The sequence below is a fragment of the Oryx dammah genome, unplaced genomic scaffold (assembly GCF_014754425.2).
Source record: "Oryx dammah isolate SB20612 unplaced genomic scaffold, SCBI_Odam_1.1 HiC_scaffold_9, whole genome shotgun sequence".
Lineage (NCBI taxonomy): Eukaryota > Metazoa > Chordata > Mammalia > Artiodactyla > Bovidae > Oryx > Oryx dammah.
In genome coordinates, this window is record NW_024070193.1 from 7,892,507 (window position 1) to 7,906,572 (window position 14,066).

Consider the following 14,066-nt stretch of genomic DNA (forward strand, 5'->3'; position numbering starts at 1 on the left):
CTTACTTAACTTATATGCAGAGTACATCATGCAAAATGCCGGGCTGGATGAAGCACAGGCTGGAATCAAGATTGCCGGGAGAAATATCAATAACCTGAGATAACGCAGATGATACCACCCTTATGGCAGAAAGTGAAGAGGAATTAAAGAATCTCTCGATGAAAGTGAAAGAGGAGAGTGAAAAAACTGGCTTAAAACTCGACATTCAAAAAACAAATATCATGGCATCCGGTCCCATCACTTCATGGCAAATAGATGGGGCAACAGTGGAAACAGTGATAGACTTTATTTTCTTGGGCTCCAAAATCACTGCAGATGGTGACTGCAGCCATGAAATTAAAAGACGCTTACTCCTTGGAAGAAAAGCTATGACCAACCTGGACAGCATATTAAAGAGCAGAGACATATCTTTGCCAACAAAGGTCCATCTAGTCAAAGCTATGGTTTTTCCAGTAGTCATGTATGGGTGTGAGAGTTGGACTGTAAAGAAAGCTGATGAATTGATGCTTTTGAACTGTGGTGTTGGAGAAGACTCTTGAGAGTCCCTTGGAGTGCAAGGAGGTCAAACGAGTCCAACCTAAAGGAAATCAGTCCTGAATATTCATTGTAAGAACTGATGCTGAAGCTGAAACTCCAGAGATCAGTGAGGGCACCCCCTTGAATGCTGGGCTGAGAAGCTACCCAAAGCCAGACAAAATACCTCTTGAGAAGATTCGAATCAGAATGCCTGCAGGCCACAGGGGACCAAGAATAGTGCCTGGTCCATCTGCCAGACTGGAAAAACTCAAGATTCACAGAACATTCCCTAGGGTATTTAGGAAGGTCTTGCCTCAGCAACAGGGAACAGTCTCTACACTGAGAATCACTCCAGGCCTGCTAAAAAAGGTAAAAACAAGACCTGAGGACATCAGTTTCCAAGGAATTTAACTGCACCCCAAAATAAAGCCCAAGAATATTTCTAGGAAAATATCAAACACCATTGTAAAGGTCACAATGTCTGGTATCTAATCACCTAACACCCACATTCAATTAGCCACCTATCATGGGATTAATGAAACAATCATAATTAACCCAGAACTGACACAAATGTTAAATGCACAGGCAAAAACAGTAGCACAGCCACTAGAACTGAGTCCTACATAGACAATTAGGTAGACATGCTGAAGATGTAAGAGGACTCCAATCAGACTCTAGGTATGAAAATTTGCATGAAGATGAAAAAGGTACACTGATGATGGGTTTAACACTATAATAAACAATCAGAAGAACTGATTGGGCAAGTCAAAGATGGACAATTTTATTAAAAACAATTTCATAATGAAACACTGATACGAGAGCATAAAGTACATTGTAAGCTGGGGACAAATACACGTGTGACTGAACTTCCAAAGTATAGCAGGCCAGAAGGATCAAAAGTAGTCAAAGAAATAATGCTATATATTTTCCAATCTGGTAAGAACTGTAACTTCAGAGATCTTTCAATATGCTCCCTGAACACGAAATAAAAAGAAACATGAAGACAAGAAGATCAAAGTAAGACGTAAGCAAGTTGCTCAAAACAAATGAAAAAGTAAGAGGAAAAAGATAAAAATGACAGGACATAGAAACAGTGAAGTCACCGAAGATGTTGCTGGGCATTCTTGTTTCAGCTCTCATATGGTAAAGGGATGTCCTAATCCTAGACTACGCAGTACCATATTTTTGCATTTCTGTGCTATTGGCTGGTGATTTCACTGTTTTAAAAGGCCCTGCCCACACTGTTGCAGTGCTGTCTAGCACTCCTGAGGGCTCCAGCCTGGGATGTGCATTGCAGAGAAAACAGATGGGTTAGGTCACCTCCACCCGGGTATCAGCTACACTGCTGCTGGCCCCTAGTTCAATGACACTGAATCAACAGAGTGTATTAAATAAAGTGCTTTTAAGCAAAAAGAAACATAAAGTAAGGCCACATATCTATCACTCAGTGAAAATGCTGTGATCAGAGGTTCCCAGGAGTCTAATCCTGCATTTGCCTGAGAAGCAACTCTTCAGAGTTGGCTAATTCAGTGCTCAGAGCTGCTTCAAAGAACATATCACTGCAAAACCTGATAATTTTACCATGAGGGCTTAGGGTGCTTTGTCACACAGCAATAGGTAACTGGAGCACTTACTGAAAGTCAGATTGTCCCACCTTGGCCTGGCCAAGGGTCCTAGATCAGTCCCCTGGAAACACACTTTGAGACAGATCTGTAGGCCAGGGTTTGTTGAGGAGTGCTCTGGGGAGGAGTCACACCTGGAAGGGGGCAGGTGAGGCAGAACTGGGCAATAGGAGAAGCTTAGCAGTCATGGGGTTGCAACTGAGGTCTCAGCTGATCCCCAAGAAGCCCTTCCAAGTTGTCCTAAAAGGAGGCAAGGAGGCTGGGCCTGCACATTCCTGCTTGACAGACAGACATTTAACATGGGCTACCTGCTGCAAAAGGGTGTCATCTTGAGTGAACTGAGTGCAGCGCTCGCCAGTGAGGGAGCTATGACCGTATTCACAGATGCTGGAGAACACGTGTGACTTAGCAGAAATGCCACCCTTCACTACTGAGCTCCTGAGTCCTTTGGACATGATCCTAGGATCCTTGTCATTTGGAGACCTTGCTCACCAGCTGGTGTGACAGGATATTTCAGGGTGAATTCATACATTTCCTGGCCCACTCCTGGATATTACTCAAGCCATTTCTCCAAGAAGCCCTGGCTTCTGTGGGTAGAAAATCATTATTTCAAACCACAATTTGGGCATTAGAAACTCACATCAGTATGCTTCACTAATCCTTATGACTGGAAGCCTGCAGCATTTTCTATGGGTTTTGTGTCCTTGTCTTTTGAAGTCCAATATTTTTACTAGAACTCACTTCCTACCTGTCAATCTCCTCCTCTCCCTGTTACCTAGCTCTTTCAGAGGGTGGTTCCATCCACCACCAAGCCCTGACCTAGGGGTCATCCTAATGACCACCTCTTCCCTCCCACCTGAGCCCCACATCTTGTCCCTGCTCAGGGCCTAGTTCCTAATCACAACAGAAAGTCTGTGTATATTTGCCAGAAAGGGCAAACGTGGCTGCCATTACACTGGAGGTTGCCACTCTCATTTCTGAGAGGCCGTGCCTGACGTTTCTAGGACCTAGAGGCTGATGCTCCACATCTGAGTTACTTGAACTGAAATCCCTTGCCCACCACAGGAAGAACATTCTCCTGTCAGCAAACAAAATGCACCCGAACTGAGGCTGTAGCCTTCCCAGGGCTTGGGACTTCTCCTCCAGCAGGGGCTGGAACATCCGCTTCCCATGTGGGATTTCCCCTTTGACAAGACAACCTGGGAAGGAAAAGGAGGGCAGAGCAATGAGCTGAGAGGCCCTGAGAGAAAGGTCTAAGGTGACAGAGGAGACGTCAGTATTCAGTTTCCCTTCACTTACTCACTCACCAAAGAGTTCCTGAAATTGCTCTTCCTGGAGCTGGAAGCGGGAAGACACAGAGTCTCTTAAGCTTGGGCACAAAATGCCACCAAGAGGAAAGCAGAGTAGGGAACCTGCCCAAGGCCACCAGTCAGGGGAGCCCAGGAGAAGCACATTTCACGTCCCAGGGTCGTCCACAGGAGATACTCTGGGGAGGACTCAGTGCTCATACTGAGTCTCAGCCAATGTGGAGGCTGCTGCTGCTGCTGCTGCTAAATCGCTTCAGTCGTGTCCAACTCTGTGCGACCCCATAGACGGCAGCCCACCAGGCTCCCCCGTCCCTGGGATTCTCCAGGCAAGAACACTGGAGTGGGTTGCCATTTCCTTCTCCAATGCATGAAAGTGAAAAGTGAAAGTGAAGTTGCTCAGTCGTGTCCAACTCTTAGCGACCCCATGGACTGCAGCCCACCAGGCTCCTCTGTCCATGGGATTTTCCAGGCAAGAGTACCGGAGTGGGGTACCATTGCCTTCTCCAATGTGGAGGCAGAGAACAGGAAATGAGGAGCGGTACTTACATTCTCAGCAGCAGAACATCACTGGACAGAGCTTTGTTCTGAAAGAAGGCTGCAGGTGAGAATGGCAGGGAACAGCCAGACTCAGGCCTCCGAGTCCACGCTACTTTCATTTCTGTAAGTAACAGTACTAGAATGTAACTGTGTGTGCTCAATCATGTCGGACTCTTTGCGACCCCATGGACTGTAGCTGCCAGGCTCCTCTGTCTGTGGGCTTTCCCAGGCAAGAATACTGGAGTGGGTTGCCACTTCCTCCTCCAGGGGAATCTTCCCGACCCAAGATCGAACCTGCGGCTCCCGCACTGGCAGGCGGATTCTTTAGCAATGAGCCGCCTGGGAAGCCCATGGTTCCTCTGAGGTCCACTTATATCTGGAAGATTGAACACAGACCAAGGAAGGATGGGTGGACAGGACCCAGAGCCTGGGAAAAGATCAGCAGCCAGTCCAGGTGACCATGGGACCCTAGGCCTGCTGATTGAGAAGCCACACACACACACACAGAGCCAGACCCTCCATCCTAACCCCTGAGAACTCAGCTCTTTGGGTCTCCTCCAGACATGTCCCTTACAAGGCAGCATGAGAGGTGCTAGGATATGTGAGTGTGTCACGCCCGCATCTCCGCCCTCCTGCCTCCAGGCTCCCATGCAAACTCAATTCCAACAGCCCCGCTTGGAGCGTGCTGACACCTACAAGAGGAGCACTAATGCCTAAAAGAGGCCCTGGACCCACTGCCTAAGACACCAGCAGACTTCCATCCAGGGACAGGCTCCTCATCTCCCACTTTCTAGACAGTAATGGACACCATGAAAGGTCCCTCAGCTCAATGGGAAACTATTCTCTACAGCACGTCATATGCAGCCCCACAACCTTCAGCAGAACAGAGCTTCACAACACGAGAGACTCTAAGCATTTATTGAGTTGACATCAGAAAGCTCCGCGCTCCTTCATGTCTCAACACAACTTGGGCTGAGCCTGGATGTGACCACTAGAGCACTGGGAAGGGGGTTCCAAGACTGAGCTGCCCCAGGAAGGCTTGTGTGGCAGAGGCTGGACCCTCACAGATGGATCCACATCGGGAAGCAGGGGACCTCTGGCCAACCCAGACAGCTAAGTCACATGCGGACGTGGTGAGCCCTCGCTGTCTCCCTACAATCACCATGTGCCCTGATACGATCAAGTGTCGGATGCTGCTGCCAGGGATGAGGTGAAGATGGTCTCCAAAATGTGGGCAAAGCATCCTGAAGCATCACCGCAGGTCACTGTCCATCCAGCTGGGATTGTTTAAGCCACTCCTTCCCGGCAGACAGAGCACAACCCAGGTTAGGTGTAGATGCGGTAGGTTCCTGGAGCAGCAGGCTGGGAAACTTTCAAGGTTTCTTGATTCCATTTCTCAGTCATGTGGACCTCCACACGGTCAGTGGATTTTAATGAAACTGAGGATAGGGCATTGAGTAGGAGTCAGAGGTCAGAGGTAGTGCTAGTCCAAGACTCAGAAACTGGAAGAAACGTGACCAGGGTGATCATGGGGTCAGCAGGATGCTCCAAGGCAGCACCAGACACAGAGCCAGGCTGAAGTAGCCCCTTGAGTCTGTATGAGAGGCCTCACTCACTCTAGCAATGATCCAATCCTTGTAGAAACTCACTTCTGTATAAACTCCTGGATACCCTCTGCGACCACAGCCAATGCCCCAGCTCACAATCCCCACTTGGACCCATGAATTATTAAATTCACAGACCAGGGGACTCCCAGAATCTCCCTAGATAAAGAGAAAGAAACAAACACAGTGATAGAAGAGGGACAATGTCATAACAGCCTTGTAGCCCTGCAAGGCACTGGGAAGATGGACGTGCATGGGGCTCCCCAGGCACCACGAAGGCTCCAGCAGCCCTCGGTTTCCATGTGTATGAGATCTGAGAATTGATAACATTTACCCACGTTGTGTATGTCATCAATAAAGTCTATATCAAAAACTGAACAGTCTCAAAGAAAATGTATGTACTCTGAGACATTAATAATGAATAAAATCCTTACCTGTTTTACACTGCCTGTCACTTAGAAGAGGCTATAACACATGACTTGTATTATTGGTATTTCATGCCTGATGCTCCCCTCCTCCCCTGTCTCACTCTAGGCAGCATAAGGTCCTCTCTCCTGAAGCATCAGGTCAGCCCAGCCCAGCAGAGCCTTGGTGGCTTGTCCCCTTAAGCCCTCAACTTGAAGACAGGTAACAGAGGCACTGCCAGGCCATGTAGACCCTACTGCCTGTGCATGACGAAGACCTGGGAGGACAGCAAAAGGCAAAGGCAGCAAAGGGCCCGTGAACTCACCTGGCAGGCATCCTTTCCTCTGGAGCTGGTAGCACAGACAGCCCCCTCCTTGACCACATCAAGATGACTTTCCAACTTTTCGCTGAGCACCTCATTACAAGTCTCATAGCGAAGAATGTTTAGCTCAGCCTCCTGAAGCTGTTCAGTAGCATCTTGTGATTCGTCTGTAGAGAGAATGTAGGAGTAGTTTAGATCTGCCTAGTGGGACAAGACACGTGCTCCCGGTACCCACTCTGGATCTCCATACAATGTGTTCACATACAGACACCCTCTTAGGGGCAGTGGATATTGTTCCCGTTTGACACTACAGGACATGAGGCCCAGAGCAGATATGGCGAGAGGAGTGGTAAGAATCAAAACCAAGACAGGTAGAGAAGAACTAATAGAGGCAACCTGAGAAATCAAAACTAAATATCTGTCACTCTGAGCATCATTAGTAATAGCAACAGGTGTCCTGTCCATCAGTAAAGTATTTTTAGTTTAGAGCAGGATCAGACTCTCAAGACACATAGTGCCCCGAAAGTACCAAATCCACCCTCTCCCCAGGGATAGAAGTCTCTACAGTTTCTTCCAGAGGCATTCAATGGCCTCTTAGTCACAGGAAGCTCCCTGTTCACCAAGACCAGTACTTCCAGTTGGGACAGCTCAGATTAGCAGACAGATCAGCATCCCCTGAGTTTAATAATCCACCCTGGAGAGAACCCACTGTGCTTGTCTCTCAAGACCCCAGGTCCTGACATACTAACAAAAATTTGTAACACCATCAAATCACTCCCACCAGCATCTTCTCCACCCTCCTCTCTTACCTACTTGCTAGAAAATTGCCTCCCTGTCTCTCCCTTTAGTTTGGAGGCCCACACCTGGGCACCGGGCGGCCCCTTCCCTAGCCCAAGTTTGCTGCCATCTTGCTTCACAGTCTCACCTTCTTCATTTACTTTTCCCCATCCAGTTACCCAGCACTCTGTACCAGCTTGGACCATGAAAGCCTTTTCAGGGAGGCACACGGGTTGGATGCTCGTGGAGAAATTCACAGGGAAGGCGAGCAGAGCAAGGGCAATGTCATTTTCGATTAGTCCGACAGGATTAAAATATTTGTGGATAACGATGTCTTGGACCGGGACCGTGACTGCCATTGTGGAGGTATGCTGCAACTGTGTGTCTCCCATCTTCACTGTGTATTCCACATGGCTGCAGAGAGATCCTGGAAGCTCTACACTCTCCTTCCACATCTTCTAGGCTCCCAGCCTCATCCTATCTCCAAAGCTGCTCATCAGTCACCTCCCTCCCTCCAGACCACATCCCTTCCCAGAACCCCTGATCCAGCGGTTCTCAAAGTTTGGTCCCCAGATGAGCAGCATTGACATCATATGGGGGCTTGGTAGAAACACAAATTCTCAGGTCCCACTCCTGACCTACTGAATCAAAAACTCTGGGGTTGGAGACACACAATTATTGTTTTAACAAGTTCTGTGGGTGTACCCATGCTCATTAAAGTTTGAAACCCCGGAAAGTAAAGCCAAATTGATCAGCTACAGTCCATTCCCCTTAAATATTTCTTCTTGCAAGTCTTTGCACATATATTATTTCCCAACTGGCATCTCTCCCCACTTCTTGCCACTTGACTTGAAGGCTAATCCGCACAGGCCGTTAAAAAAAAAAAAAAAAAAAGTAGCTTTGAACCTGATTTGGGGTTTTGACTTTCCAGCCTATCAAGGGCCTAACATTACCTACCTCTGACTATAGCCTGAAGAGCTATAGTTGGGACTGTGACCCTTGGTTTCAGATGAGAAAGAGGAAGCTCAGGAAGGGGTTAGGACTGGCTCCAGGCCTGACCTGAAGCCAAAAGCCCAGAGCCCCCAAAACTCACCCAAATATGCAATGGGCCGCGGTCAACACCCACCGACTGGCAATGAGGGAGCCTCCGCATATGTGTCTTTGATTGACCTGCAGGCTGACCTGCCACGGCCACTTCTTCTCTGCGGCCGGCCTTCCACCAACTATCCTCGAAGTCCGACGGCCACATGCTAGAGCAGGTCAGTGAAGGGAGAGGACTGAAAGTAAAGCCACTGACACCACCGCCGCTAGAGCCTGATGAGCCTCAGAAGTCTCAGAACCCTCAGAACAATGCCATGTCCCCTCCGAGCCCCAGGCCAGGTCTGTGTTCCCCTAAGACTCCTCAGAGAATGGCCATGTCCTCTCAGATCTCAGGGGCAGAGTTGGGTCTGCTCAGATGGCCCAGGGAAAACTCGTGCCCCCTGAGAGTCTCCTCCCCCAGGGCAGGGGCACCTGCCCCTCACACCAGGCTAGTTCTCTGCCACAGGGCTTGGCCAGGAAACATCACCTGAAGGAAAGAGGGGTTTTGGGGTCTCTCCTGGCGCCTGTGAGGATGTCATAGCCTTGTATGAATCAGAGTCATTTAAGGTAAACGCCACCAAACTGGGGGCTACCGAAGTCATGCGGGATTCAGGGGCGCCGGAAGTTCTCGGGGCTCCTGGAGGAGGCAGCTTCCAACGGCGTGCTCCTGGGTCCTCGCGACCACGCCCCAAGGTAGGTGGAGAGGGTGAGGGCAGAGTTGCCCTGCCCTGCGCCCCCTCCCCGCCCACCACGGCCTCACTGACCCAAGGTTGAAGGGCCAGGAGCCAGACCAGGAGGCCCAGGGAGCCGCTGCTGCTCTGGAGGACACCGGGAGACGCCATGGCACCTCCGGGAGTCGCCTCCAGGCTCTGCGGCGCCCCCTCGCAGCAGCTGCACGCCTGCCCTCCTGGTGGTGGGGAAACAGGGCTCGGTGGGGGGAAAGCGTCCCGCCCCGCCCCCACCTGTGGGGTCATCAGTGGGGCGGGGCCTGGGCCAGGCAGCGCCACAGAGCTGTGACTCAGGCCAGTCCTTTCTCTTCCCTGGCTCCGAGCGGACTCATTAATGAGGGACGCCCAGATCCCTGCCATCCCCTGGCCAAGGTCCCTGGCCACAGAGCGTGACAGCCATGCCACTGCCGCACAGAGACTCGTCCATCACTCCCTGTAGGCCTGGATTAGGCCTTTCCTGGCATTTCCCTCCGCTTCTTGTTGGCAGTAAAAATTTAAATTCCTCAATTTAAACGCTGCCCTGCACGGTAGCAACACTGAGTTAGGCATGATACTGATATCTTTTTAAAAACCGACATCCACATTTAAAGAACCATTGGTAAAATGCAAATTAAAATCACAGTGAGATATCACTACACATCTAATAGACTGGCTAAACCTTGAAAATTGTGACGACACCAAATACTGACACAGAGGCAGATATGCTGGACCACTCATGGGAGGAATGTAAAATATTATAGCCACTTTGGGAAACAGATCGGCAGTTTCTTATCAAAAAAGAATGTGCAATTACCATATGACTCAGTAATTGCACTCCTGGGCATTTATCCCAGTGAAATAAAGATTTACGTACACACTCATACAGGCACAAACACACAAATACTTTGACAAATGTTTATAGTGGCTAAATTCAAGGTAGCCAACATCTAGAAACAACCTTGTAATAGACAGAATAATGGCTTCCCAGAGAAATTCCCATTCTAATCACTGGAATTTGTGACTATATTACCTTACCTGGCAAAGAGAATGTGATAAAATTTAAAACTCTTGAGAAAAGAAGATTAACCTAGATTGCCTACATAAAAGTGGCCACAATGCTTTGCAGTTCCTCCTGTGAAGAGACAAAATCAGGGGTTCCTCAGTGACTCAATGGTAAAGAGTCTGCCTGCCAATGCAGGAGACATGGGATTGAGCCCTGATCTGGGAAGATCTCGCGTGATGTGAGGAACCAAGATGTGTGTCTCAACTACTGAGTCTGTGCTCTGGAGCCTGGAAGCTGCAGCTACTGAGCCCACACGCCACAACTACTAAAGTCTGCGAGTCATAGAGCCCATGCTCTGCGATCAGGGAAGCCACTGCAATGAAAAACCTATGCACTGGGACTAGAGACTCGCTCCTGCCTGCCACAGCTAGAGAAAAGCCCGCACGGCAACAGAGACTGCACAGACAGCCGAAAAAAAGAAATAAACTAATTTTTAAAAGTCACTAGGAAGAGAGCTCAATAGTTTTTTAAAAGAAGAGAGAAGCAAAGTCAGACTGTGATAGAAGCTGCCACGTCGGGCTGTGCTGGGCTCAGTCGCTTCGGTCGTGTCTGACTCTTTGCGAGCTGACGGACTGCAGCCCGCCAGGCTCCTCTGTCCATGGGATTCTCCGGGCAAGAATAATGGAGTGCATTGCCATGCCCTCCTTCAGGGGATCTTCCCAACCCAGGGATCAAACCCACGTCTCTTACGTCTCCTGCATTGGCAAGAGGGTTCTTTACTACCAGCACCACCTTGGAAGCCCCACTTGGTCTGTCAGTCGCTCAGTCATGTCCGACTCTTTGCGACCCCATGGACGCAAGGCTTCCCTGTCCATCACCAACTCCCGGAGTTTGCTCAAACTCATGTCCATTGAGTTGGTGATGCCATCCAACCATCTCATCCTGTGTCGTCCCCTTCTCCTCCTGCCCTCAGTCTTGCACAACATCAGGATCTTTTCCAGTGAGTCAGTTCTTCACATCAAGTGGCCAAAGTATTGGTCTACATGACCTGGAAAACCCTATGGTGCTAGAGTTTGCTGTGGTGAATTAAAATGCTTGTAAGAAGTCTTTGCTATGTCCTAATTAGAGAGGCACAGTATAGAGCCCTACAGTTCTGAAGCAAGACCACACTCTCTGCTGCAAAGAAACTATATTCTCTGGAAAGCAACTTCTGGCACACTACTGAATCGAAAAAGAAACTAAATGCCAGACCACAGGACATCATGTGACGAAGAGACCAGTGCCTCCTATCATAAGGTGAATATTTAGCCAAACTAAGTCACCTGGAGTAACAGACAAATTTGGCCTTGGAATGTGGAATGAAGCAGGGCAAAGACTAATAGAGTTTTGCCAAGAAAATGCACTGGTCATAGCAAACACCCTCTTCCAACAACACAAGAGAAGACTCTACACATGGACATCACCAGATGGTCAACACCGAAGTCAGACTGATTATATTCTTTGCAGCCAAAGATGGAGAAGCTCTATACAGTCAACAAAAACAAGACTGGGAGCTGACTGGCTCAGATCATGAACTCCTTATTGCCAAATTCAGACTTAAATTGAAGAAAGTAGGGAAAACCGCTAGACCATTCAGGTATGACCTAAATCGAATCCCTTATGATTATACAGTGGAAGTGAGAAATAGATGTAAGGGCCTAGATCTGATAGATAGAGTGCCTGACGAACTATGGAATGAGGTTCGTGACATTGTACAGGAGACAGGGATCAAGACCATCCCCATGGAAAAGAAATGCAAAAAAGCAAAATGGCTGTCTGGGGAGGCCTTACAAATAGCTGTAAAAAGAAGAGAGGCAAAAAGCAAAGGAGAAAAGGAGAGATATAAGTGTAAGGTCGGACCCCGGGGGCCAAGATGGGCCGCCCCTCCTCTCCCCCGCCAGCGGGGGAAGTCCCTAATGGAGGGCGCCTCCCAGATGCCAGGGACCAAGGACAGCACACTCCGCCAGCTAAGGCCGCCCCGCCCCCAGCTGCATGAACCGCACCACCTCAGCTGCATAAGCCGCCCCACCTCAGCTACATAGAAAAACCTATCAGCTTGCAAAGCCGCGAACCAGCAGCCTATCCAAACTCCCATCCGCTAACCCAGCCATCCCTCGCGATGTGCATATATAAATAAACTCCCAACGCGGTTCCGTGTGGATTCCCTCGACCTGCCCCGTTCGGTCCGGGAACCCCGCCCGGGAGCGCTTTGCCATTAAAGCCCATTAGACATTTTTTGGTGTACCTGGTCGTCTTTTACCTAACAATAAGCATCTGAATGCAGAGTTCCAAAGAATAGCAAGGAGAGATAAGAAAGCCTTCTTCAGCGATCAATGCAAAGAAACAGAGGACAACAACAGAATGGGAAAGACTAGAGATCTCTTCAAGAAAATTAGAGATCCCAAGGGAACATTTCATGCAAAGATGGGCTCGATAAAGGACAGAAATGGTATGGACCTAACAGAAGCTGAAGATATTAAGAAGAGGTGGCAAGAATACACGGAAGAACTGTACAAAAAAGATCTTCACGACCCAGATAATCATGATGATGTGATCACTAATCTAGAGCCAGACATCTTGAAATGTGAAGTCAAGTGGGCCTTAGAAAGCATCACTACGAACAAAGCTAGTGGAGGTGATAGAATTCCAGTTGAGCTGTTTCAAATCCTGAAAGATGATGCTGTGAAAGTGTTGCACTCAATATGCCAGCAAGTTTGGAAAACTCAGCAGCGGCCACAGGACTGGAAAAGGTCAGTTTTCATTCCAATTCCAAAGAAAGGCAATGCCAAAGAATGCTCAAACTACTGCACAATTGCACTCATCTCACATGCTAGTAAAGTAATGCCCAAATTCTCCAAGCCAGACTTCAGCAATACATGAACCGGGAACTCCCTGATGTTCAAGCTGGTTTTAGAAAAGGCAGAGGAACCAGAGACCAAATTGCTAACATCCGCTGGATCATGGAAAAAGCAAGAGAGTTCCAGAAAAACATCTATTTCTGCTTTCTTGACTATGCCAAAGCCTTTGACTGTGTGGATCACAATAAACTGTGGAAAATTCTGAAAGAGATGGGAGTACCAGACCACCTAACCTGCTGTGGGGCCCTACTGGGAAACCTTAAATAAAAAAAGGGCTAGCTTTTGCGGTCGGAAACTAAGATGGCGACTGGCGGAAGAGATAGGGGCGTGGTCTATATTAAAGTTTTTGATTGGCTCTCTTGATTTCCCTGCAGGTGGACAGTGCGTGATCACCATAGACTCCTGTTACAATGAAGTGCATGATGACTTGACCTTTAACGTGATTGGGGCAACTATGGCATATTAAGATTTGACCTTTAACGTGATTGGTGGAACTATGGCATATTACAATTTGACCTTTCACGTGATTGGTGCAACTATAGAAAGTCCCTCGCAAAACCCCCTTGCTTGCCTATATAAACCAGGAGTTTGTGGCAATAAAGTGGAACTGCTCAGACAGAACCCCTGTCGCGTCTGATTGTCTTTCGCTCGCAAGGGGCTGGGTTGGCGGACAGCAGGCTCGCCTCTCCTCGGGATCCCTCGGCTTTGCTGAGGGAAGTTCCACTGCCTCTCTCTTTTTGCGAAGCGCCCCCCGCAACCTGCCTCTTGAGAAATCTGTATGCAGGCCAAGAAGCAACAGTTAGAACTGGACATGGAACAACAGACTGGTTCCAAATAGGAAAAGGAGTACATCAAGGCTGTATATTGTCACCCTGTTTATTTAACTTATATGCAGAGTACATCATGAGAAACACTGGACTGGAAGAAACACAAGCTGGAATCAAGATTGCCGGGAGAAATATTAATAACCTCAGATATGCAGATGACACCACCCTTATGGCAGAAAGTGAAGAGGAGCTAAAAAGCCTCTTGATGAAAGTGAAAGAGGAGAGTGGAAAAGTTGGCTTAAAGCTCAACATTCAGAAAACGAAGATCATGGCATCCGGTCCCATCACTCCATGGGAAATAGATGGAGAAACAGTGGAAACAGTGTCAGACTTTATTTTTGGGGGCTCCAAGATCACTACAGATGGTGATTGCAGCCATGAAATTAAAAGATGCTTACTCCTTGGAAGAAAATTTATGACCAACCTAGATAGCATATTCAAAAGCAGAGACATTACTTTGCC

The 14,066-nt window shown here is 48.5% G+C and overlaps 1 protein-coding gene across 1 annotated transcript; it reads right to left on the bottom strand.

The window, feature by feature from the left end:
* Positions 1-4,901: 4,901 nt before the first annotated feature.
* On the bottom strand, positions 4,902-9,012 carry LOC120868458 (serine protease 44-like). The gene is made up of 5 exons (XM_040247275.1): positions 8,931-9,012; positions 8,184-8,340; positions 7,239-7,504; positions 6,317-6,468; positions 4,902-5,745 (listed from the first exon to the last, which is right to left on the bottom strand). Exons 1-5 carry the CDS (start codon positions 9,010-9,012, stop codon positions 5,509-5,511), a joined length of 894 nt encoding a protein of 297 aa, XP_040103209.1. The 3' UTR covers positions 4,902-5,508.
* Positions 9,013-14,066: the final 5,054 nt, after the last annotated feature.

What these genes read in the sequence shown, in the direction of transcription:
- LOC120868458 (XM_040247275.1), bottom strand. Translation starts at nt 9,012, where the DNA reads ATGGCGTCTCCCGGTGTCCTCCAGAGCAGCAGCGGCTCCCTGGGCCTC. An exon ending in GGCCCTTCAACCTTGGGTCA is followed by an intron (nt 8,341 to 8,930) that starts GTGAGGCCGTGG and finishes GACCTGCTCTAG; the next exon opens with CATGTGGCCGTCGGACTTCG. An exon ending in GAGGAAAGGATGCCTGCCAG is followed by an intron (nt 5,746 to 6,316) that starts GTGAGTTCACGG and finishes CTCTTTATCTAG; the next exon opens with GGAGATTCTGGGAGTCCCCT.